This window comes from Eptesicus fuscus, chromosome 14, assembly GCF_027574615.1.
Source record: "Eptesicus fuscus isolate TK198812 chromosome 14, DD_ASM_mEF_20220401, whole genome shotgun sequence".
Taxonomy (NCBI): Eukaryota; Metazoa; Chordata; class Mammalia; order Chiroptera; family Vespertilionidae; genus Eptesicus; species Eptesicus fuscus.
Window position 1 is genome coordinate 39,454,223 of NC_072486.1, and position 24,470 is coordinate 39,478,692.

General features: G+C 38.3%; 1 protein-coding gene across 2 annotated transcripts in view; it reads right to left on the bottom strand.

The window, feature by feature from the left end:
- Nucleotides 1-24,470, bottom strand: part of RELN (reelin) — a 455,662-nt gene that overhangs the window by 162,683 nt on the left and 268,509 nt on the right. For both annotated transcript variants that reach the window (XM_008149850.3, XM_008149843.3), the window contains exons 12-16: nucleotides 14,865-15,016; nucleotides 7,831-7,943; nucleotides 5,728-5,936; nucleotides 4,858-4,986; nucleotides 3,367-3,476 (exon numbers count right to left, since the gene is read on the bottom strand). In XM_008149850.3, coding sequence (XP_008148072.2) covers nucleotides 3,367-3,476; nucleotides 4,858-4,986; nucleotides 5,728-5,936; nucleotides 7,831-7,943; nucleotides 14,865-15,016 — 713 coding nt within the window. The remainder of the gene's footprint in view (nucleotides 1-3,366; nucleotides 3,477-4,857; nucleotides 4,987-5,727; nucleotides 5,937-7,830; nucleotides 7,944-14,864; nucleotides 15,017-24,470) is intronic.

Here is a 24,470-nt window from a genome sequence, read left to right on the forward strand (position 1 = left end):
AAAGGAACCCTCGTGCACTGCTGGTGGGAATGCAGACTGGTGCAGCCACTGTGGAGAACAGTATGGAGTTTCCTCAAAAAACTGAAAATGGAACTCCCATTTGACCCAGTAATCCCACTCCTGGGAATATATCCGAAGAAACTAGAAAAACCAATCAGAAAGGATATATGCACCCCTATGTTCATAGCAGCACAATTTACAATAGCTAAGATTTGGAAACAGCCTAGGTGCCCGTCAGCAGATGAGTGGATCGGAAAACTGTGGTACATCTACACAATGGAATACTATGCTGCCATAAAAAAGAAGGAATTCTCATCATTTGCAGCAACCTGGATGGAATTGGAGAACATTATGCTAAGTGAAATAAGCCAGTCAATGAAAGAAAAATACCACATGATCTCACTCATTTAGGGATAGTAAAGAACATTATAAAGTGGTGAACAAAAAGATAGATACAGAGACAGTAAAGCATCAAACAGACTTTCAAAGTACAGGGGGAAAGTTTGGGAAAGGTGGGGGAGTTATGAAATCAAACGAAGGACTTGTATGCATGCATATAAGCATAAACAATGGACGCAAAACTCTGGGGGGGGAGGGCATGTGTGGGTGTGGGGTGGGGGGGGGTAATAGTAAGATATGTACACATATAATACCTCAATAAAAATATTAAAAAAAAAAAAAGAAAAAAAAAAAATAAATAAATTTTCCTGTGGCCTGTGTTCCTATAAGCACTTATTCTCTGGAGTCATTTAACAGATACAGTAATTCAAATGGAATGCAAAGCAGCCCAGGAAAAACTCTTGCTGTAGGAAACTGATGGTTGAAGAAGAGGTCGATAGCAGACTGAGTGGTTGGAACTATTGGTTTTAGGTGTCAAATAACTCTGGATTCATATTCAGTTTCACCTGGGAAACATTGGATAAGTGATTTATCCATTTAAGCCTCAGTGTCCCTATTCTTTGTCCCTGGAGGAAAGAATAAACGAGAAGCTGCATGCTTAGCATGTTGTCTGACACCATAGGGTTATGGTCGTCACCACCATATTGGGGACCAATGTCCTTCCTGCTCCATCTGCTTGATGAGCTCCACTGGACGCTGAGTGCTGAGGAACCAGAAAGGAGTTTCACTCTTCTTTAGCCTGGAAAAGCTTATGGACTGTCTTCCCAGCACACCTGATTTCATGGCTGCAGTAGGATTTGGTCTTAAGTCCTGTTAAGTGGTTCACTGCATTTTGCAGGTTCACTCCTGAGAATGCCTTATATTATACCCATGTCATCATTCAAAAAGCTCCCATCATAAAAACAACAACAATTAACAACAATAAAACAAGACTTTCCCAGTCAATAAAAAATTAAATTACAATTAAGAATTCTGTTGTCATCCCTGCCTGCTAAAGATGGAGTCATTAGGAATCGCAGTATGAATAAGTTGTCAGGCTTCTTTTTCTTAAGAGTGTGGAAAGGACAGATTCGTTTTCCTCACTACTACCATTAATGTAAGGAAATTGGGAAAATTTAAAAAGTGACAACTAAGACTTGTTCTAGGATTTTCCATTTTGTTAAGAATTTCAGGATAATTTCTAAAATGCTTTTTTTTTTTTTTTACTCACTAGGGGAAGCTAACTCACCATGAAGAAAAAGCATACCTAACAGAAGTAGGAGATTGACCTGTTTTTTCTTCACATAATTTTGGAATTCCATATTGAAATGGGAGAGAGTCCTTTGGCAAGATGGCACACATGTCTCTCCAAAGGAGTGAGTGTGTGTCCTCTTCCTGGCTTCTTAGGTCCTGTTTTTGTGTGAAAGCCTTACACATAAGATAACAGAATTGAAGAGATACTGCCCCAAGTTTTGCATTTGGCAAACAGTGCTAACCATGCTCATTTTATATATCGTTACCTTTTCTCATTCTACACAAATCCTGATAATGAGAACTCAGGATGTGTAGTAAACACTTTCTGACTTGGAATCCTGTTGTAATAGCCTTCTTTAGGAAATTCAGATATTCTTTTCATAGACTTATAAGTGATTCATTGCATTCTTAATTTCTTCAGATGCTTTATTTCATTACTGATTTTTCAATTTCTTTTATGACTATCAAAGTAATATGTTTGTTATAGGATCTTTGAAAAGTATGGCAAAAGTCATCCATATCCCCTATCCAGAGGCACATACTTATTCCCTGCAGCTAATTACGAGGTGTAGTAATTAAAATGCTTTGCAAAATGTTCTATAGATGGAGAAACTCCATTTCAACAAGTTCATCTTTACTTGTTTTTTCAAATGCACTGTTTGTGTTCATATAACTCATGTGGTCTTTGAAATCTGGGACTTTTACTAGTTTTCTTTGAATACAGATTATTTAACAATTTTACATTGCCGCATCAGCAAAGTATTTTGCCTGAAGTTATTTCTGAATTTCAAGAACCTATTTAATTAATTGCATACCAATTTCTAAATTATTAAAAAATAACAGAAAGATTATTAAGACATGGAAGATAAGTATTAAACAATGGTATAGGCTTTTACTACTTTGTAAGTCAGTGGCAATGCTGAATTTGCTAAGTATTGATATTTTGTCCTTCCCTTCTTCCCTCCCTGTCTACTTCCTTATATTATAACTCTTTAATCAAATTTATATACTCTCTGAAAAAAGGAAATCTCTAAATCTGCCTATAATTAGAATTATTAAAAACCAGAGTGTTGGCTATTGAAAACAAATATAAGAAGTTTATAGCCATGGAACACAATACTTAAACTATCTTCTCTCATGTGCACTTATCCTAAGTGATATTGGCTTTAAAATTATACAAAAATTAGTAATTTATTTAAAAATTAAAGATAATATTTTTACATATTTTAAAATTTTTCTTTTATACTGTTTTCTGAAGAAGTGGTAGAAGTTTTACTTCACAAGTTTCATTCTAGAGAAGATGTGTTCTTATGTGTGCTGTCTGCATCTAAAAGATAAGCATTCCAGATGTTGTCGTAGTTACTAAGAGAAGAATGGGTCTTATTTTAATACATGCAGTATGGTAAGTATTTATGCTAATTTTGCATAAAACATTCAAAGAAAATGTTAGAATATCCCTTGTCATCAATGTGAATTTGAGTTTCAGGGCATTATGCATTTTAAAATTATGTATGTTGAAACATTCTAGCATCTAATATTGCTGACTCTGCTGCCTTTTATTTTCTGCTCGTGTATCCTTGGGCTTCTAATGGAATGCAAAGAAGAGAGGGAAGAAAGGGCGTTTAATGAATCACAAGACCATGACTTGGAAATGTGATTACGTCTGTGCTGACGAACAAAAGCACAGGAAGACTCTACTTCAATGGCATGTGATTAAGACAGGCATAAACTAACCATTATCAATTGCCCACATGTTTCCAAGGATGGGTCCTGTTTGTCTCCAGCGAATTCTGGTGTCCTGGGTTAGCGCTGCGTTAGGAAGGGGGATCGTTATTCGGTTCCACCTGCAAGAAATTTAGCACAAAACAGCTCTACACACTGTTCGCATCTTTTCAATTTATTTTACATGCTTTCGATGTTCTAGTCTCTATGTGCTTGGGGTAGCACTAAAGTTTGATAATAAACTTTATAAAAAATTTAAATTCTTTATTGTTGAAAGTATTACATATGTCTCCTCCCACCCCACTGACCTCTCCCTGGCCGCTCCCACCCCCCAGCACATGCCCTCACCCCCCTACTGTCTGTGTCTATTGGTTATGCTTATATACATGCATGTAAGTCCTTTGGTTAATCTCTTACCTCCCTCCTCACAACCTTCCCTCTGAGATTTGACAGTCTGTTCAATGTGATAATAAACTCTTTAAATTTACTTGTGGAGTTTATTTGTTTATAGTTTTAAAACAAACATGTCACTTACAAAAACACCCATATGATCCATATACATTCTTAATAGCAAATGATATTATTTTGTTTTTAGACATTAGTTTTAGAAATTTTTACATGAATAACTCAGAGTTAAATAGTATCTATAATAATCTATAATAATAAAAGTGTAATATGCTAATTAGACCACATGTAAAGACAACCTTCCCAACGAAGCCTCAGTGGCGGTGGGGGGGTGGAGGCCGAGGCAGAGGCAGCTGCCGCGGTGGGCGGGGGCCGAGCCCCTTGCACAGATTTCATGCATCGGGCCTCTAGTTCTATGATAAGTATCTGTGCAGAGATGGGGTGCCCATTAGCATTAATTACTTTTTATTTTTTGCTATCCCCTAGTTCTATGCACATTTAAAGAGAGGCTAAGAAAGAGAATAATCTTCAACTTAATTTTCTCTCTTTGGAAGTGTTTTTACTATTTATCTAGTGCTTATTCTGTAAAATGGCAAGTATTTTACATAGTCATCTTTAACTCTCTTAACTGCCCTCAAGGGGATGTACCATTTCCCTTAATTTATGTGGAAAAAAGCAGGAAGTTAGAAAGAGTAAATATCATTACACAAGTAGATGGCAGAATCAGGACTTGAACCTAGGTTTGACTCCAAAGCTTAACTTTCACTATCTATGTCGCAGTGTTCCATAACTAAGTATTTTGGCAATAAGGCTTCTGGCAATAACCACAGAATCATTATATAGAATTTGAATTTATGTAATCCAAAATATAACAGCCAAGTACATAAAGAATAAATGATCCTACCATTATAATCTTATATCCGATATACCAAAGTTAGTCTTTTTTTTTCCCTTTTCACAAGATCACTTCTAAATCAGCTGAAAAAGAGAGGCCAGCTTCCATGCTTATTAAGTAAAAAATACTAGTTTCAGGCTTACTCACTGATTTTGAGTCTGCAACATGGATTAAAGTTTCTGGATATCTCAGAATCTACTCACCCACTGTAGTTTTCAGAGGAGTAGATGGTGCTGTGGGGGAGGTGGGGTCCAGCACAGATCTCAGGCAAACATTCAGTGTGCAGGAGGGACCAGGAACGCCCATGGTTGGTAGAAAACTCCAAGCTGACACTGATAACACCAGAACAAGCACAACACGAAAGAGGAAAATAGAACAAATAAAATGAAATTACCTGTTTCTTGTTAGGTACATCAGACATCTATATAACGAGGGTAAAAGTTTTTAAGATGCTGCTTCTGAAAATATTGTTTTACTCTCCACTGAAGTCTGACCAGCTTTCAAAGGGCAAGCAGTTACATTACTGCTATAGAAACAACCTCTGTTTTAAAGACAACAAATGGTAACTGGAGTTTGTGCTCCCGAGTTTGATAGATGGCAAGGCAATTACCATGTCTCACACTGCCGCCACTTCAACCCGTGGATGTGAATGACAAAATCTTTAGAAAGGACAAGAGCAACACTTCAGCAAGTGAAACTGAGAAATCATAGCTGTTGAAGTGCTAATTTATTTCTGTTCCTATTATTAGGGGGTCACCAACCAACATGAGTTCCAGCTTTTTTTAGTTATTTGTTTTCTCTTTTCTCGCAGCAATCTGTTGGAATGGATGGCTGCCACAGCACATGCAAACTCCTCTAATACCTAAGACCAAGCTCGTAGAATAAAATTATTCCTATTTGAAATCAATCCAATCATGCTCTGTGTTAACTGAAGAACTTTTCAGTTTATTAATGGGTAGTTAATAAACTGAAAAATCCAGCTGAAAACCTACTGAGAAGTTGCTCTGATTTAATAGTCAAGTCGATGTGTTCATTTTTAATTAATTCACACACTCAAAAATAGGGCTTCCTACCTGTTACCAGGTTGATGTGTTCCACATCCCAGATTAATGGAAAACTGTATCATGTGTGACATCGTAGAAGGGAGAACAGGTAAGACATGGAAAAAATCTACGGCCCAGACATTCGTATTATACCCTTGATGGTTTTTTTGCTTGAGACAAAATTTGGTAGCAGGAGTCTGAAGTTCAGGATTGATGACTACAGAAACCAAAGATGGAACCTTCAAAACAAAGGAAACCAAAATCACTCATAATCCTCCCTATGTGAGTCTGTGTAAATTTTCCTAGAATCAATCTTGCAATTATAATATACATAACTGCCATTTTTAATTTTTATATTTTAAAACATATTTTTATTGATTTCAGAGAGGAAGGTAGAGGGAGAGAAAGATAGAAACATCAATGATGATAGAGAATCATTGATCGGCTGCTTCCTGCATGCCCTCTACTGGTGATCAGGCCTGCAACCTGGGCATGTGCCCTAACCAGGAATTGAACCGTGGTCTCCAGGTTCATAGGTTGATGCTCAACCACTGAGCCATGCCAGCTGGGCTAACTGCCATTTTAAAAAAAATCCTCATGTGAGGATATGTTTATTGATTTGTGTGTGTGTGTGTGTGTGTGTGTGTGTGTGAGAGAGAGAGAGAGAGAGAGAGAGAGAGAGAGAGAGAGAGAGAGAAACATTGTTGTGAGAAGAAACATCAATCGGTTGTCTCCCGTACATGCCCTGAGCCAAGATGAAACCCACAACCTTTTTGGTGTATTGGATGACACTCCAACCAACCAAGCCACCTGGCCCTCTCTTCCTGAAGATAAGTTTGTGTAAGGTCTTTAAAAGTTATCAAGGCATCTGTATCCATATTATATGCCTTGACATATGACAAAGGCAGCTTGACATTTATACTTATCATGAGTCCTCTTTTTAAAAATATGTTTTTATTGATTTGAGAGAGAAAGGAAGGAAAAGAGGGAGGGAGGGAACGAGGGAGGGAGAGAGGAAGAGAGAAAGAGAAACATCAATGTGAGAGAGAAACATTGATTGGCTGCCTCCTAATGCCCCCTGCTGGGGATTGAACACAAAACCTGGGCATGTGCCCTGACCTGGGAATTGAACCAGTGACCTTTTGTTACATGGGATGATGCTCAATCAACTGAGCCACATCAACCAGGGCTCATCAGTGCTCTTTTAAGCTGAATTTGGACAGTACTAATAATGCCTTGCCAAAGTCGTTATTCTGAAAACAGATTCTAAGCAGAAACAGCCAGAGCCAATGAGTTAACCCATGATAACTTACAGATTGATATGGTCTGAGGCATGCAGATGTCCATAGCAGGTGTAACCCTACTGAGTCACAGATGGAAAAGTGGTCCATTATTAAGTAGTTAAATTTGGGTGACCCTAGCATGTAATTGTTCCCTATTATAGCCTCAATGTTTATCTCCTATCTTTCTAACTGAAACCATGAGATGCAAGATGCTGGTGTGTTCAAGCTCTTTAGAGTAACTAGGGTGCCATCAATGTGGAGAGGAGGCTAACTAACAATGAATGTGTTAGTGTAGTCTCAGTACAATGAAATCTACTATAAGAAAGGAATAATTCTATAACCTATGACAAGCATCACATATAATTCTGAAGATGCTTGTAAATAACCAGAGCCAACACCTGTCCTAAATCCAAAGGGCAAAGGAAAAAGGTCAATCTTAATGCCCCTAATTAGCAGAGAAAAAAGCAAAGTAATAAAAATCTTTACTTCTATTAGAAAATCACAAAATACTGAAAAAAGTTCCTTATGTCTGATAGCAAGACTGTGGAGGCTGCAAGTAGAGCCACTTTTAGGGCTTTTTTTGGGAACAAGAATAACTGTCAATCACAGTATTGGGCTCCACCTTATTGGATCTGATGGGCTGTAATTCATTCATCCTGATTAAACCTAATTTTTCTTTGTATTAGGAAAAAAAAAAGAATGTTAAAATGTCCATGTCACTTTTAAAGTAATCTGGTAGCTTCCTGGGCTGCTAGAAGAGAAAGTTATCCTCTGTATCTAACTTGGTCTTAGTTATTTTGAACTTGACCTCTGCGGTGGGGCCATTTGGCACATGAATTGGCATGTATACCTTATATGAGGAATAAGAAAGGGTATCCAGTGTAATATGTTCTTTTCTTCCTTCAATCTTTGCATACAGGATGATATCATTTTCATGAGAATCTCCAGGGTCACAAATTCCTCCTGCACAAAATATTTTAAACTGTTAGTACCAACATGCATCCATAAACATGTCAAATAAAATATAGTGTTAAACTTCAGAATATATTTATAGGACCCATATGTCACCTAAGAAAAACACTAAACAAAGGTAACCAGACTTAAAGAAAAAATGTATGAAGATAGTTCAGATAGGCCATGCTAAAGATCAAAGACTGGACATTTGTGAAGGCCGAAATAAATATTTGCTTGATGAGATTACTAAACTAAAATTCTACAACAAGCTATGACCTCATGTCCATATTTTAACCCATATTAAAATGGTGTACTACTTTTCAATAAATCATTATGTCCTTATATTTAAGGTCTTTATGGCCAAATTTTAGAAACTATTAATTATAGTTTTTAAAAAAGTGTGGTAACTCACCGCATTAAAGATTTCTAAAATAATGTTATTTAAACTTTTGCATTTAATATCTCTAATATTTTAGCACATATGAGGTGTTTATGTTTTAAATGTAGTTCTTTTCCATTTTTCAGTTTTATTTTTGGTACGTCATTTGATTGTTGTAAAGTAGACAGAGTATTCCTTATCACTCAACTTTAGAGACATAGGAAATAATTGAATATCAGGATTGAGAGGTAATTAAGAGCATCCTGATGATGAAACTGAATAAGAGAACAGGTACCTGATAATTAAGTGGTGGAAAAGCCATGTGTTGATCTTATGTCATTTAGCCCTTGAACCTCTAATCTTCTCATTACTGCATTTGGCCAATAATCTATACTATTTGCTGTCTTCTAGCAACTGTTGGCATAATCTGAATTTGAAAGGATTTCATGTCTCACTAGAAGTCTCTCCCCACCTACCATTATCGTTCATTATAGTACCAACCATAAAAGCAGGAGTGAAATTGGGGAGAAATCAATGATAATGTGATGCTAATTAAGAAAGCTGGAATCTAATCAGTAGAAGAACATAAAAGCAGAAGTGGATGGCGGTATTTGTGGAGCAATGAAATCTGGCATGTTACATATGCTAACATGTAACTTGGCATATCATAAATATTTACTAAATTGAGTAATCTGAACTGAGAACAGAGAAGCCAGATATAGTGATAATGTGGTCCTCATTCTGTGAAGAAAATACTATGATTTTGACATCGGATATCGAATTTTTTAGCATTTTATTACATAATTCTTCTAAAAATTTTTATTTACTTATTGATTTTAGGGAGAGAGAGAAGAAGGGATAAAGAGAGAGAGGCAGAAACATCAATTTGTTGTTCCACTTATATATGCATTCACTGGTTGATTCTTGTAAGTGTACTGACTGGGAATCAAACCCACAACCTTGGCGTATGGGGATGATGCTCTAACCAACTGAGTTACCTGGTCAGGGCTCATTACATACCTTTATGTTATATAGTTAGCAAAGCCACTCTAAATGAAAGTCTCTGGGAGAAAGGTCTACAAGAAAACTAAGTTCCCATTTTAAAAATGTAACTTCCTTACTGAGCGCATATTAAAGACTTACCAAAAAGAACAATAAAATGTGAAAAGTTACAGACAGTGAAGGTTTAAAGCGCCACACCCATAGACACAGGAACTGAACCATCAGTAATCTCTAATTTCATTAATTTGTTCCTTGTGAATTTCCTCTGCTGTCTTAAGAACAGTTCGTTTACTGCACCTGCTTTCACACGTCGGAGCTCATTCAGCCCAGAATGACAGAATAAGAAAGTCCAAAAGGAGGCAAGACTTTAAAATGATGACAGACTTTATCTGAAAGATCCCTCTGGGGGCAATTTATCAATTCTGTGAAGTTTCAGTGACAGCAGCTTCTACAGAAAGACACGGATTCTTCTTTAGCTTCAGATGCTTTGATGTACTGTAGAAAGGTATGACTCAAGGGGCATTTTGTACAGCAATTAAAGCACAGAAGATTTCAATAAAAAAAGATGGACAGTCAGTTTTAAAATATTTTAAATCCTGTTTTAAGTAGCTTGCAAGGTATTTATATTAGTAAAGTTATTTTGTTATTTGCTGTGTGCAGGACATAGCCCTAACTAAAAAAAGTTTGTTAAGACCAATATACATGAAAGAACAATAGTTAGCAGTAAATTGTGTTGTGTACTTTAATTGCAGGCCAAATTCACAGAAAGGAGATAGGTGTTGGGTAAAAGAGCTGGACATAAGGGAGATGCTCAATAAATTTTGGTTCAAGAAATAATAAAGGAATGATGTATGTTAGGGTATTTTTGTCTTCTTCACTGTATTCTGGCTCTACGAACAGTGCTAGATACTGGTGTTTAAGGAATTTGTGTTGAATAAGTAAATGTACACTGAGTGGCCAGATTATTATGATCTTTGAACACATAATAATCTGGCCACTTATTGTATATCCTATATAATAAAAGGCTAATATGCAAATTGCCCCCTCGACCAGGAGTTCGACCAGCAGGCAGGCCGGCCAACTGCCCATGTCCCCTCCCCCTGGCCAGGCTAGCCAGACCCCACCCATGCATGAATTCATGTACCGGGCCTCTAATATATATACATATATATACTGAGTGGTCAGGTTATTATGCATTCAGAGATCATAATAATCTGGCCACTCAGTGTATAGACAAAGGAAAATTTGAATCAAATTTTGAAAATTGAGCAAAATTTCCAGAAATGGTAGTCACAGTAGATTGATCTGAACCAAGGGGTGAAACCAGGAAGAACAAATAGGGAGGTCCTGAGAGGAAGGGAATATAATCTGGCCTAGAGCAACAATCAGCCACTGATTTTCCTAAGGAGCCATGTTTAATGAAGGATTACTTATCAACTGTCTATCATATCTTAAATCCCCACCCCTATTGCTTTCTTCTGCATCAGCTACTAAAGTTTGAAAGTCTTTTCTATAGGTCCAGTCTTATCCTACCCTACTGCCATATCCTACCATATTCTATCTTAAAAATCACCTTTGCTGGATTCTGTTTTCTCCTCAAGATCCACACTCCATTCTTTTCTTCTGTTTACTGATGAACTTCTTAAAGGAGCAGTTCTTTATTTCTTTTTGACTGTACACCATGGGGCATTGGTGGGCTCTCTCTGTGGCATTCCCTACATTGCTGATCACCTCTCCGTCATTTCACTCCCGAACCATTCTCTTCCCTTCCTCCTTTAGAGTAGAAGGACGCTTTCCTCCTTCATTTCTTTATGTCCACTCTCAGTATTCTTTATCTACTCTTTTCCTTCCACCTCCACCTTGCTGAGTGTCCTCCCTAAGAATTTTTAATGTCCTTTGCTGTCTTCTTGGGAGAACACAGCAACTTCAGTGGCTGCAGTTATAACCTGTATGCTGATGACTTTCAAATCTGATTCAGATCCTTAGTAGAGGTTCTACTTTTACATGGCCTTCCAGAAGCTTCAACCTTAACATATCCTAATATATAAAAAGCCAGGGGCTGTCACGACCTAAATGACCAGATGGATGACCGAACAGCAGCCTATGTGGGGCGACTAGGGCAGCAGGGGTTTAGTGAGGGACGACCAAATGACTGAACAGCAGGCTGCTTGGGGTGAACAGGCCAGCAGGGGGGTTAGTGAGGGATGACCAAATGACTGAACAGCAGGCTGCGTGGGGCAACCAGGTCAGTGTGTGGGGGGGCAGTTGGGGGCGACCACAGACCAGCAGGGGGGCAGTTGGGGGTGACCAGGCTGGCGGGGGGGGGCAGTTAGGGGCGACAAGGTTGGCAGAGGGGGGCAGTTGGGGGCAACCAGGCTGGCAGGGGGGGGCAGTTAGGAACCTGCGGTCCGTGATTGTGAGAGGGATCCCCGGGATTGGGCCTAATCAGCAATCAGACATCCCCTGAGGGGGTCCCAGATTGGAGAGGGTGCAGGCTGGGCTGAGGGGACCCCCCCCAGTGCACGAATTTTGTGCACCAGGCCTCTAGTCTAATATAAAAACCTTTACTCCACACTTACTCTTTATTTATATATATTATTGACATTTCCTATCTGGAAAATGGCCCATTCTTCCAGTCATCCAGGAGAGAAATCTGTGTCCTCTCCAATACTGTTGTCATAATCCCCACAGTCAACTGGGAACTGGGTGTGAACTTCTGTTGGTTCCTTCTCTTTAGTTATTTATTCTTCATTTCCTCCTTTAGGATATTACCACCAGCACTGCCATAATTCCTTTGTTGCTGGAATTAGTGCAATATCTTCCTAACTTAGGGTTGCCAGATAAAATACATTGTATGAACAATAGTTATACAACAATTATTCCCTGTTTATCTGAAATTCAAATTTAAATAGGCTTTCCCTTCCCCAAATCTGCCAACCCTACCCTATCTGACTGGTTTCCTGTCTTCTAATTTCTCATTGTTTCAGTCTTTACTTCCTACTCCTTCCAGAATTATCTATCTAAAACACATATGAAAATATTTTACAGAACTGACAGGAATCATCCGATGGTTCCATGTGACCTAGAAAAAGAGAACTCAAACTCCTTAGTATGATATTAAAGAAAATCACTGTTCTGTCTCCAATTTGCTTCTCTAGCTCCATTGTGTCTCTTTCCATTCATTTATTTTGGGAAAATCACCTAGTTCCAAACATGCCATGTACTTTTTCCTTGTGGTTTTTCTCAAAATGTTGGTTTAGATTCTAATGTCTCCCCTTAAATTTAAATCACGTCCACCCTTCATGGCTGAGTTCAAACACTATCTCCATGAAGCTTTACCCTAATCCACTCCAATTACCCAGAGCTTCCCTGCACTTTCACAGCATTTTCATTCCATTATAGCCCACTGCATTCTCTCTCATAGATGGCATGTGTGGACAAGAACTCTGTATAGGTAATCTTTATAATAAAATATGAAGATATATTAAGTCTTAACTATTTAGTAGGCACTTTTTAAAAATATATATATTTTTATTCATTTCAGAGAGGAAGGGAGAGAAACAGCAATGATGAGAGAGAATCATTGAATGGCAGCCTCCTGCAAGCCCCCTACTGGGGATTGAGCCCACAACCCAGGCATGTGCCCTTGACTGGATTCAAACCTGGGACCCTTCAGTCCACAGGCTCATGCTCTATCCACTGAGCCAAACTGGCTAGGGCTATTAGGCACTGTTTTGAGGACTTTTCAGGTATGAACTCACTGATAAGCAACTCTGTGAGTTAGGGGCCATTTTTCCCAGTTGTAATCTCCATATATTTTAGCTCAGTGCTCTTTAAATTCAATAGGAATTTACTAATTTAAAAAATATGTTTTTATTGATTTTAGAGAGAGAAGAAGGGAGAGGGAGAGAGAAACATCAATGTGAGAGAGAAGCATTGATCAGTTGCCCCATGCACACACCCAGACCAGGGATCAAACCTGTAATCTGGGTACGCACCCTGACTGGAAATGGAACCAGCGACCTGTTGGTGCATGGTATGATGCTCAACCAGCTGAGCCACACTGGCCAGAACATCATTAATTTTTTTAATTGAATGGAGATACTTTTATTTGGGATAATGTACATTGGGCTCATTCAATTGAATTTTCACCTCATAGTAAAAATTATTTTAACTGATTCACTAATAATCTTCTTTGTAGAAAGAATTAAAGATGTCTTAATCTCACCTAAAGATGACACTCTCTTATGTAATGGCACTGAATTGAGTTGATTTCTATGATTGACTATGATTCACAATAGGGGGAAAAATCAAGATTTCAAATATATTATGTCAAAATGGTATAAAGAGAAGATATTTAAATTAGACTGTCATATCAAATGTTTATTGTAATTTGGGGCGGGGGGGGGGGGGGCTTAAGGTTTCCCGGGAGTCACTTAATGGAATGAGAGACAGTTTGAATTCTAATTATTTAAAGGAATTAAGCTCTAGGTCTTTAAATATACAAATAATTTCAGAGTCAAGGTGAGGATATTTTTATGATAGGAAGACTACATTATATTTTATATATTTATATAACTTCCATTACATTATTATATGTTATATAACTTCCCTCTTACCAAACAGATCATTATTGAAAATGAGGTAGCATCACACAGGCATTTGTGTTTGAGATCATGATACCCTCTAGAGTTTAATGTGCCACTCTGAACTGTAGGAAATGCAGAATGTACGAGAAGTAACAGCCAGTGCTAAAGCCTACACTGTTTGTCCTGATGGACTGACATCTATGTCAGTAAGATCAAAGGTTGACAATGTTTATTTCCTGTCTAACTTCCAGGTGTTGCCTGTGCTTTTCCAGTCATTCAACAAAAGAAGGCATGTGACAGCTACTCACATTTCTGGAATGACATCCAGTGAAAGAATATGCAACTGTGGCTGTTGTTGACGAAAATGATAAATTTGAGAGGTCACAAATTTTACCCCTTAAATCCCCCTTGAGTATTTTTCCGAACTTCTAAATATTTGCTCTACAATAATTTGAAGAAAAACCCGTCTTATAAACACCTTTTTATGTGTTTGCCAACCTATTAGGAAGTAAAGAATAATAAAGCACTATAAAGTATTATAAACCTGTTTTTTTTCGTGGCTTCCCATAATAAAAAAAGGATGCCCCATGAAAACAAATGACTCAGCTAGATAGTTGTTTTTTTGGAAGCTAGGGCTTTGGACAAGGGAGTGACTTTGTCCTCAGTTCTTTCCCATGGTCTTTTCAGCTTGACCATCGAGGAAGCGGTGAGGAAGGTATTATGGCATTTTGTCTTCAGGCCTAGTCATAGCATGCCAGGACTAGCTCTCTTACAGGATGGTTCCAGCAGGGCTCGTCTGAAGCAGGTGTGAGCATCACAGGATTTTGCTCAATCAGTAGAACTCATATTTCCTGAACTTGCATTTTATACTGTAGACAACAAACACTCTTACTTCCTCAGGAAGAGGTGCTGGCTTTGAATCTGCCCTAGGTCAATGAAATTTGTTCAAAATGTACTCACCCATAACAAAGTAAAACCTCAGGTTCCCATAACCGGTAGTGTCCATGTACGGAGTGCATAGTTTCCTCTCCCCGTCTTTGAGGAAGACAAGTGATAAACCTGATTCTATTGTTCCACATTCCGTACCAATGACAGCGCCCAAGATGTCCCACCTTAAAAAAAATTAGAATCATTAAGAATTAGAAGATTAAGTCAAAGGTTTAAAGAGTACAATCTATTCTTTTTTATGAAGAACATTTACTTAGTACTGGATAATTCTGAAACAAAATGCGGTACTACAGATTTTAGATAATGAACAAACTTTTGAAAAATTGATCTTTATTGTTGAAAGTATTACAGATGTTCCCATTTTTTTCCCATTGACCCCCTCCACCCCACCCTACCTCCTCCCCAGGCCTTCACTGCACTATTGTCTGTGTCCATGGATAATGCATAAATGTATATAAGTTCTTTGATTAAACTCTTCCCTCTGAGATTTGTCAGTCTGTTGATAATGAACAAATGTTTAAACACATTCTATTCACAATTATGTTTTTTTTCCATAGAAGGATAAATTTAATCAATACTATGTATAGAGTGTCTACTAAATGGTAGTCTTTATTCTCAAAGTACTTATAGTTGAGGTGGGAAATCAAATAAGAAAACAGGGGACCATAGAAAATAGTACCATAATGTCACAAGTACTCATGTGGTGTTTTCCACATTAAAAATTATAAAAAGAAAAGCTATATATTATCTGGCACAAAAAAAAGGATATGTGATTTAAATTGGGTCTTGTCAAATAGGCATTTGGATATGTAGAAGAGAATAAAATACTATATAAAAACTCTTATTTCTCCTTAGTATTTATTTCTGGTCATGTCTAATTTTGCCATTGTTAGTCACACAACTAACTTGCCTATGGATGGAGAAAACTGGGGCACACAGAGGTAAGTGACTTGGCGAAGGGTAACTGCCAGTTTGGTTCTGAAATTGAGATCTTCTGACTCTCGGTTCACTGTTATTTTAGTAGTTACATTTCTATAGAGGATACTGTGTCAGGACAATTATGTTGAACTATTCCAGTTTATAATAGATTTGTGATCAAAATGTTGAGAAAATGCCCATTATTTTGCATTTAAATTGATTATTTCAATCATTCAGGAACACAATAAATAACTTTGAGGAAGCTCTTAATAGTACTTGACCACTGTCAATTAACCAGGAATCTCTCTTGACTCATACAAGAAAATTTCACACTGGTTCATTGATCTTCATTTATCACAATTAAACCACTCAGACTACTGATCTACAAAATAAGTTAAGGTTACAAATGATGCATTTGATGGCTGTTTTTAGGCATTTATATATGTTAGAGCATTTTTAAAGTTAAAAATTAAATTAAAAAGATAGCATTGTCATGGATTTAAAGAACCTTTTATTCAAGTGAGAATTGAGATTAGTAGTCTTCTTCTCTTAATTATTAGTTGAATAACTTATAGATTAATATAAATGGATTATTTTCATGACCTGTACCACAGAGTTGTGTTAGATATAATTCAGACTGTACATTTCTTTTCAATCTTTAAAGTCCAACATATTTCAATTTTACTCTACATTGGTCTTTATTTTTCCATTATCTATTGGAAGTTAAAAAGTGAAGTTATTTTCTTTATCAACCCAAATATTTATAATAAAGTGAAATGGAAAGTTCAGTCCACTTTGAAGAGAAAGAAGCAGAGAGAAATCTGAAAAATAATTTTGTAAAAGTCTCATCACTTTGAATAAATTATCCTGCATTTATTAAAAATTCAGAAGGAGCCTTTTGTAGCACAAGCTCATTCATTTATGAATTTCTATAAACACTGGCTTGAACTTAGCTGAAGGCAAAGTATCCTTCAGGGGATCTTGGAGCTCCATCAATCACTGAGGGAAGTTCACTTTTGGACTTTAGACTTCTGATCTAAGGTTGCAAAATTGTGGTTAATTCCAGTTACAAAAATAATATGGTCTATGAATCTCTCCTAATTTAACAATTACATGAAAGTAAATGACAACCAAATCTTTGAGGCCAGCAGTGGCATTGGAAGAGCTCCACAATATTAGCAATATCTAGGATGGCATGAGCATTTCCCTGAAAAGGAGTGTTAGTTCTCTATGGTTTAAATTATGTTTTCTCCAAGGAAATGTGGTTCTATGTGAACTGCATTTGAAGAAATGTCTGCCTAGGGGGGAGGGCTCTGTACAACATAGCAATTTATATTTATTCTTTGATGACTAACTCTAAAAATAAAGTCCCCAAATTATTTATTATAAAAACAGCGGTATCTATTATTTATTATAGAGTGGGGCGAAGCTGGAACACAGAAAAAAGTTTATAATCAATAAAATGCCTTAAGGCAACGTTTTCCCCTTAGAGGTAGCAAGATCACAATAATATTTAATTTGTATTTTTAAACTACAACTTCCTATTTTTTATGTCAAGAAAAAGGGATATATATATATATATTTTAAGCAGTTTCTTCACTGGAAAGCTGATGATTCCCCCTATCAGCTGTTTTGGAATGGTTTGAGAATAAAATTGCTTTAATCAGCTCAAATATGAATCCTTTTAAGAATGATATGAAAGAGTAGAACTTAAATGTTTTTACCAAAAGTTAAAAAAAGATAAATATATGAGGCGATGATATGTCAACTGAAAAATGGAGGAAACTCTTTCACAATATATACATATATCAGATCATCATGATGTACACTTTAACTACCTTACAATTTTAAATTTCTCAGTCAATTATACAGCAATTTAAATTATATCTTAATAAAGCTAAAGTTAAACAAAATGTTCCTTCATGAGCCTAAAAAAAGGATCATATATATTCTTTAAGAGAAATTTGGCAGTAACTATAAAAAAATTACATATATACATAAATGTCTCAAAAATGTATACACATTTTCACAGCTGATATCGCTCAATTTTAAAAATGAAATGTATTTTAATAAATACTGCCTTTATAATTATTCAAAGTGTGTGTATACATTTTTGGGGGACACCCTATATATATGTATATATATACATACATGTCTGATTCTCTAAATTTCATTTTAGGAATTTTTATTTCAATAAAAATTTTTATTACAATATTCTTTGTCTATTAATAGGGGTGGTTAGATAAAAAATGAAATTCTGGTCAGTTTCTCTTTTTGGTACAGTCATAGAAAAGTGGGAATGAATATATGCCAATATATACACATACATACATACACACACACACACACACACACACACACACACACACACACTAGAGGCCTGTTGCACGAAATTCGTGTACTCGGGGGAGTCCCTCAGCCCAGCCTGCACCTTCTTATAGTCTGGGAGCCCTCAGGGGATGTCTGACTGACGAGCTTAAGCCGGCAGTCGAATATCCTTAGTGCTGCTGTGGAAGCGGGAGAGGCTCCTGCCACCGCCACTGTGCTTGCCAGCCATGAGCCTGGCTTCTGGCTGAGCAGTGCTCCTCCTGTGGGAGTGCACTGACCACCAGGGGGCAGCTCCTGTGTTGAGTATCTGTCCCTGGTGGTCAGTGTGCATCACAGCAACTGGTCGTTCCACTGTTTGGTTGATTTGCATTTAGCCTTTTATTATAGAGGACTAGAGGCCTGGTGCATGAAAATTCATGCACGGGGCGGGGGGGGTCCCTCAGCCCGGCCTGCCCCCTCTCACAATCCAGGAGCCCTCAGGGGCGGGAGTCGACCCAGTGATCAGGGGAAGGTGATGCCCCTATCACACCTCTGCTGTTGCCACTGCTGGCAGCAAAAGCCTCAGCCAACCCTGGTTACCTGAGCCTTGTGCGGTCCTGGGTGCCTGGGCAGCCACCATCTGAAGCTTACCTGCCCCTCGGCGCCCCCTGAGCAGCTGGGCAGCCAACATCCGAGGCTTGCCTGAGCCTTGGGCAGGCCCTGGGTGGCTGGGTAGCTGACATCTGAGGCTTGCCTGTGCCTTGGGAGGGCCCTGGGTGGCTGGGCAGCTGACATCTGAGGCTTGCCTGCACCTCAGGCCATCCCTGGGTGGCTGGGCAGCTGTCATCCGAGGCTTGCCTATGCCTCAGGGGCGGGAGTCGACCCAGCGATCAGGGGAAGGCGACGCCCCCATCACACCTCTGAGGGGACTGGGGAACTTCAGAGGCAGGTGGGCGGAGCGGCCGGACCTGCCCAGGGATGGGACCAGCCATACCATGCACCTGTTCCCCCGGTGGGACTGAGGGGACTTGGGTGCTGCCATCTTGTGGCTGTGGACAATGCCCTCTTTGAGGGCATGACAGTCAATTAGCATATTCCCTCCTTATTGGCTGTGGGTGCCACCATCTTTGTGAGGACATGATGGTCAATTAGCATATTCCCTCTTTATGAGATAGGATACCAACATTTTAACTGTTGGAAATGTGATATGCAAGAGGGACTTTTTTATTTTAAACATTTGCTTTAAAAAAGCAAATAATATTCAAATAAAATAATTTTAAAAGGCATTTAATTTATATACATTATAATTCAGAATGAAAAGTTAAATGATCTCATTATAGGTTGATGAAAATACTAAGAATATTAACATAGGCAATAAAGGTCTTATATTTTAATCAGAGATCTTTTCCTACTCTTATTGGCAAATGGTTCTAAAGGTGACAGATTTATGAAAAATTGTTTTATTATATTTTTCAGAATATATTAAATCAAGTTAGCAACTTTAGGTTTGAACTAAGATATGGAATAAAGCCTGGCTATAAGATCCCACATTTGCCAAATTCATAGGTTTTTAATCTACTATGAATTCTCTGAGATTGAATAAATTCCTAATATCCATAAGGTCTCTACTTGGGATAAATTCTCTGATATTTAATAAAGGATGTACCAGAGGTAAAAACCCTTCCACATTAATTTATATTCATGAGGTTTATCTCCAGTATGAGTCCTGTGATGTCTAGCACGGGGTGTGCTTTGACTGAAGCCTTCTCCACATCCATTGCATTGGTAGGCTTTCCCTCTAGCAGACAGCTTAGGTGAAGGTAAAGGATGAGCTCTATTTGAAGGCTTCCCTGCAGGTATTGCATTTCAAAAATTACTTTCTTCATCTGGTTCTACTGTATTTCACTGAAGTTCAATTTTATTCAGATTTTTATTACACACTAGAGGCCCGGTGCACAAATTCATACATGGGTGGGGTCCCTTGGCCTGGCTGGCAATCGAGGGAAGCCAGCAGGCTGGGGGGAGGGACCCGAGGAGGTTGGCCTATCGGCCCCCCGATCAGGGCCTATCAGGGGGGGCAATCGGCAAGGAGGAGAGACCATGGGAGGTTGGCCAGCCGGGGGGAGGGGCTGCGGGAAGTTGGCAGACCAGGGGGAGGGGCTGAGGGAGGTTGGCTGTGGGAGTGCACTGATCACCAGGCGGCAGCTCCTGCATTGAGCGCCTGCACCCTGGTGGTCAGTGCACATCATAGCGATTGGTCGACTGGTCATTCTGGTTGTTCAGTTGTAACGGTTGCATAGGCTTTTATATATATATAGATAGATATTATGTTTCCTTGCTGGATTAACATGAATGAAAATATTGGCTTTAGAATGGTAGACAGCATTCAGCTTTCTCACTAATAAGACCAAAAATATAACCTGCACTGGAGAATATTTAGAGAAAAGAATGTATTGCCTGAGACATTATAGTCCCAATCAATGTTAGTTTCCTGTTCCCCCCTCTTCCCTGTAAAATGTAGTGCTATTTTTTGTCTTAAAATAAGTGAAAACGGCAATTAAAAGAAATGTCTAACTTATACTGAGTATTTTTTTCATATTAGAATAAGCAGAGAAACAATCCTGGATAAAGTTGCAGTACAGTATGAAAAGTGTTTTTGCTTAAATATCTTTCAGCAAGGGGGTATTTAGCTGAAAGATTGTGTTTTATCTATCTACTAGAGGCCTGGTGCACAAAATTCGTGCACAGGAGGGGGGGGTCCCCTCAGCCCAGCCTGGACCCTCTCCAATCCGGGACCCCTCAGGGGATGTCCGACTGCCAGTTGTGGCCCGAAATCGGCAGTCAGACATCCCTCTCACAATCCAGGACTTTTGGCTCCTAATTGCTTACCTGCCTGCCTGCCTGATCACCTCTAACCGCCTCTGCCTGCCAGCCTGATCACCCCTCACTGCCCCCTCCCCCCCCGCTGGCCTGGTTGCCCTTCACTGCCCCCCTCACCAGCCTGGTCACCCCTTACTGCCCCCCTCTGCTGGCCTGGTTGCCCCTCACTGGCCCCCCCACCAGCCTGATCGCCCCATGCAGCCTGCTGTTCAGTCATTTGGTCATCCCTCGCTAACCCCCCTGCTGGCCTGGTCGCCCCATGCAGCCTGCTGTTCAGTTGTTTGGTCATCCCTCACTAACCCCCCTGCCAGCCTGGTCGCCACACGCAGCCTGCTGTTCAGTTGTTACTGTGAGGACGTTGTGACCAATTTGCATATTACCCTTTTATTAGTATAGCTTGGTCTTTTGTATTGAGATTTTGGCCACAATCTATCTGGGCCCCTAAATTTATTTTAATTTTATATTATCTGCATGGTCAAGTAGAGTTTGCTTTAAATAAACATGTCTGTAAAACATGGCCCATTTAATACAATGTTAACTTAGATTGGCAATATATCTTCAATTCACTGACCCTGAATTATAAGCTTAGCTAAAATCCCCCTCAGCTTTATAAGTATTTGTGACAAAGATTTTAATCAGGGGTAACATCATTCTTCTGGTCGGACAGGGGGAATACTTTATAGAAAATAACAAGAAGATGCTCAAACTGTTCTAAATAATTTTGAAGCCCATTTTTACCCAAAGCATCAACTTACATTGAAAGGGCTATAATGGAGATTGGGTTGTTTTGTTTTGTGTGTGTGTGTGTATATATATATGCAGTTTTGATTTTCAAAGGTTATATATAAGATTCTTTGATACTATCTCCCTGGAACAAGGAGTCCAATATAAAATTGTTTGATTTGATTTAATATTAATTTTGTCTTAATTTCATTCCACTAGATAGCATTAAATTTTAAGAAAGACATTTTGAGTCAGTTGCAGGCGTGTCCCACTTTGCAAGCAATGTCTTTAAAATATATAACTAATAGTTTGCACTTTGCTCTCTTTATTAAATCATCTATTAGAGACTGAGTTATGGCGGACCCGAGGAAACCACTGTCTGTGCTCAAATATTTTTCTATAATTTTAGATGAGCTGTTTTAAAATATATTTCTTGAAAGGGCTCTTCAGAACAAATTTATACAGCAGTTATCTTAATAGGGTATGGATGGTAGTGGAATAAGACTGTAGGGCTGGAAGTTGGAGGGAATAAGCCAGTGGCTCAGAGATTACTCTCTCTCTCTGACCATTTGAAAAAAGTCAGCAAGGCCAACGATGGGAATGGAAGTTTGTTCCCAGGATGTCTTGTATGCCCTCTGGCATCTTTTTTATATCTTGCTGGTGTGTTGGAATTCTGGGTATTCTGTCTTATGTAGGAGGCATTTGCCACTACTAACTAGCCTTTTATTTTTATTTTTTTAATTAGGGAAAGACTCGTAACACAAGTGAAGCCTAAGGCCTTGAAAGGACACCTGCATAAGTCATTCTAAAAAAGTACAGTTGGAAATATTTTTTGAAGTTTAAAGAAAGAAATTCTATTTGTTTTTATTATAATAATATTCTCATTATTGAAAAATTGGAAAATATAAAGAGTACAAGAAAAAATCACCCATAATCACACTATTCCAGATTCAAGCACAAGCACAATTAATATTTTAGTGTATTTACTTCTAATATTCTATATGTATATTTCCAGATAGTTGTGATAATATTGTATATGTTTTTATATTCTGCCCTTTTTCACTTACATTAATAATGCACACATTTTCCAGGTTATTGGCTCTACATAAACAGGCCAGGTAATATATATTTTTTAAATTCTTTATTTTTGAAAGTTTTACATATGTCTCCTTTTTTCCCCATTGACCTCTCCCCACCTGCTCCCACCCACCCCAGCACATGCCCCCAACCCCTATTGTCTGCGTCCATTGGTTATGCTCATATGCATGGATACAAGTCCTTTGGTTGATCTCTTATCCCTCCAACCCCACCCCACCACCTGCCACCTTCCCCTGCCTTCCTTCTGAGGTTTGACAGTCTGTTCGATGCTTCTATGTCTCTGGATCTATTTTTGTTCATCAGTTTACGTTGTTCATTATATTCTACAAATGAGTGAGATCATGTGATACTTATTTTTCTCCGACTGGCTTATTTTGCTTAGCATAATGCTCTCCAGGTCCATCCATGCTGTTGCAAATGGTAACAGTTCTTTCTTTTCTACAGCAGCATAGTATTCCATTGTGTAGATGTGCCACCGGTTTTTTACCCATTCATCAGCTGATGGACACTTAGGGTGTTTACAAATCTTAGCTATTGTAAATTGTGCTGCTATGAACATAGGGGTGCATATATCCTTTCTGATTGGTGTTTCTGTTTTCTTGGGATAAATTCCTAGAAGTGGGATTACTGGGTCAAATGGGAGGTCCATTTTTACTTTTTTGAGGAATCTCCATACTGTTCTCCACAGTGGCTGCACCAGTCTGCATTCCCACCAGCAGTGCACGAGGGTTCCTTTTTCTCCACATCCTTACCAGCACTTGTCATTGGTTGATTTGTTGATGATAGCCATTCTGACAGGTGTGAGATGGTACCGATTGTTGTTTTGATTTGCATCTCTTGGATGATTAGTGACTTTGAACATGTTTTCATATGTCTCTTGGCCTTCTGTATGTCCACTTTTGAAAAGTGTCTATTTAGGTCCTTTGCCCATCTTTTGATTGGACTATTTATCTTCTTTTTGTTAAGTTGTATGAGTTCTCCCTATAAATTTTGGAGATTAAACCCTTATCAGACGTAACATTGGCAAATGTTTTCCTATGCAGTGGGCTCCCTTGTTTTGTCGATAGTTTCTTTTGCTGTGCAGAAGCTTTTTATTTTGATGTAGTCCCATCTGTTTATTTTCTCCTTAGTTTCCATTTTCCTAGGAGATGTATTGGTAAAGACACTGCTATGAAATATGTCTGATATTTTGCTGCCTATGGATTCTTCTAAGATTTTTATCGTTTCCCATCTTATATTTAAGTCCTTTATCCATTTTGAATTTATTTTTGTGTATGGTGTAAGTTGTGACCTAGTTTTACTTTTTTGCATATATCTGTCTAATTTTCCCAACACCATTTATTGAAGAGATTGTCTTGACTCCATTGTATTCTCTTGCCTCCTTTGTCAAATATTAATTGAGCATATGGCTTGGATTGATTTCTGGGTTCTCTGTTCTGTTCCACTGGTCTATATGTCGGTTATTGTGCCAGTACCAGGCAGTTTTGAGAACAGTGGCTTTATAATACAGTTTGATATCTGGTATTGTAATCCCTCCAACTTTGTTCTTCTTTCAGGTAATATTTTATTATGCACATGCCAAGCTATATTTAGTCATTAGTCTATTATTTAATTTAAAAATATAGTAATAGATAGTTACAGGCAGTCCTTGGGTTACGTTGGACTCGACTTACGTCATTTTGTGGTTACATT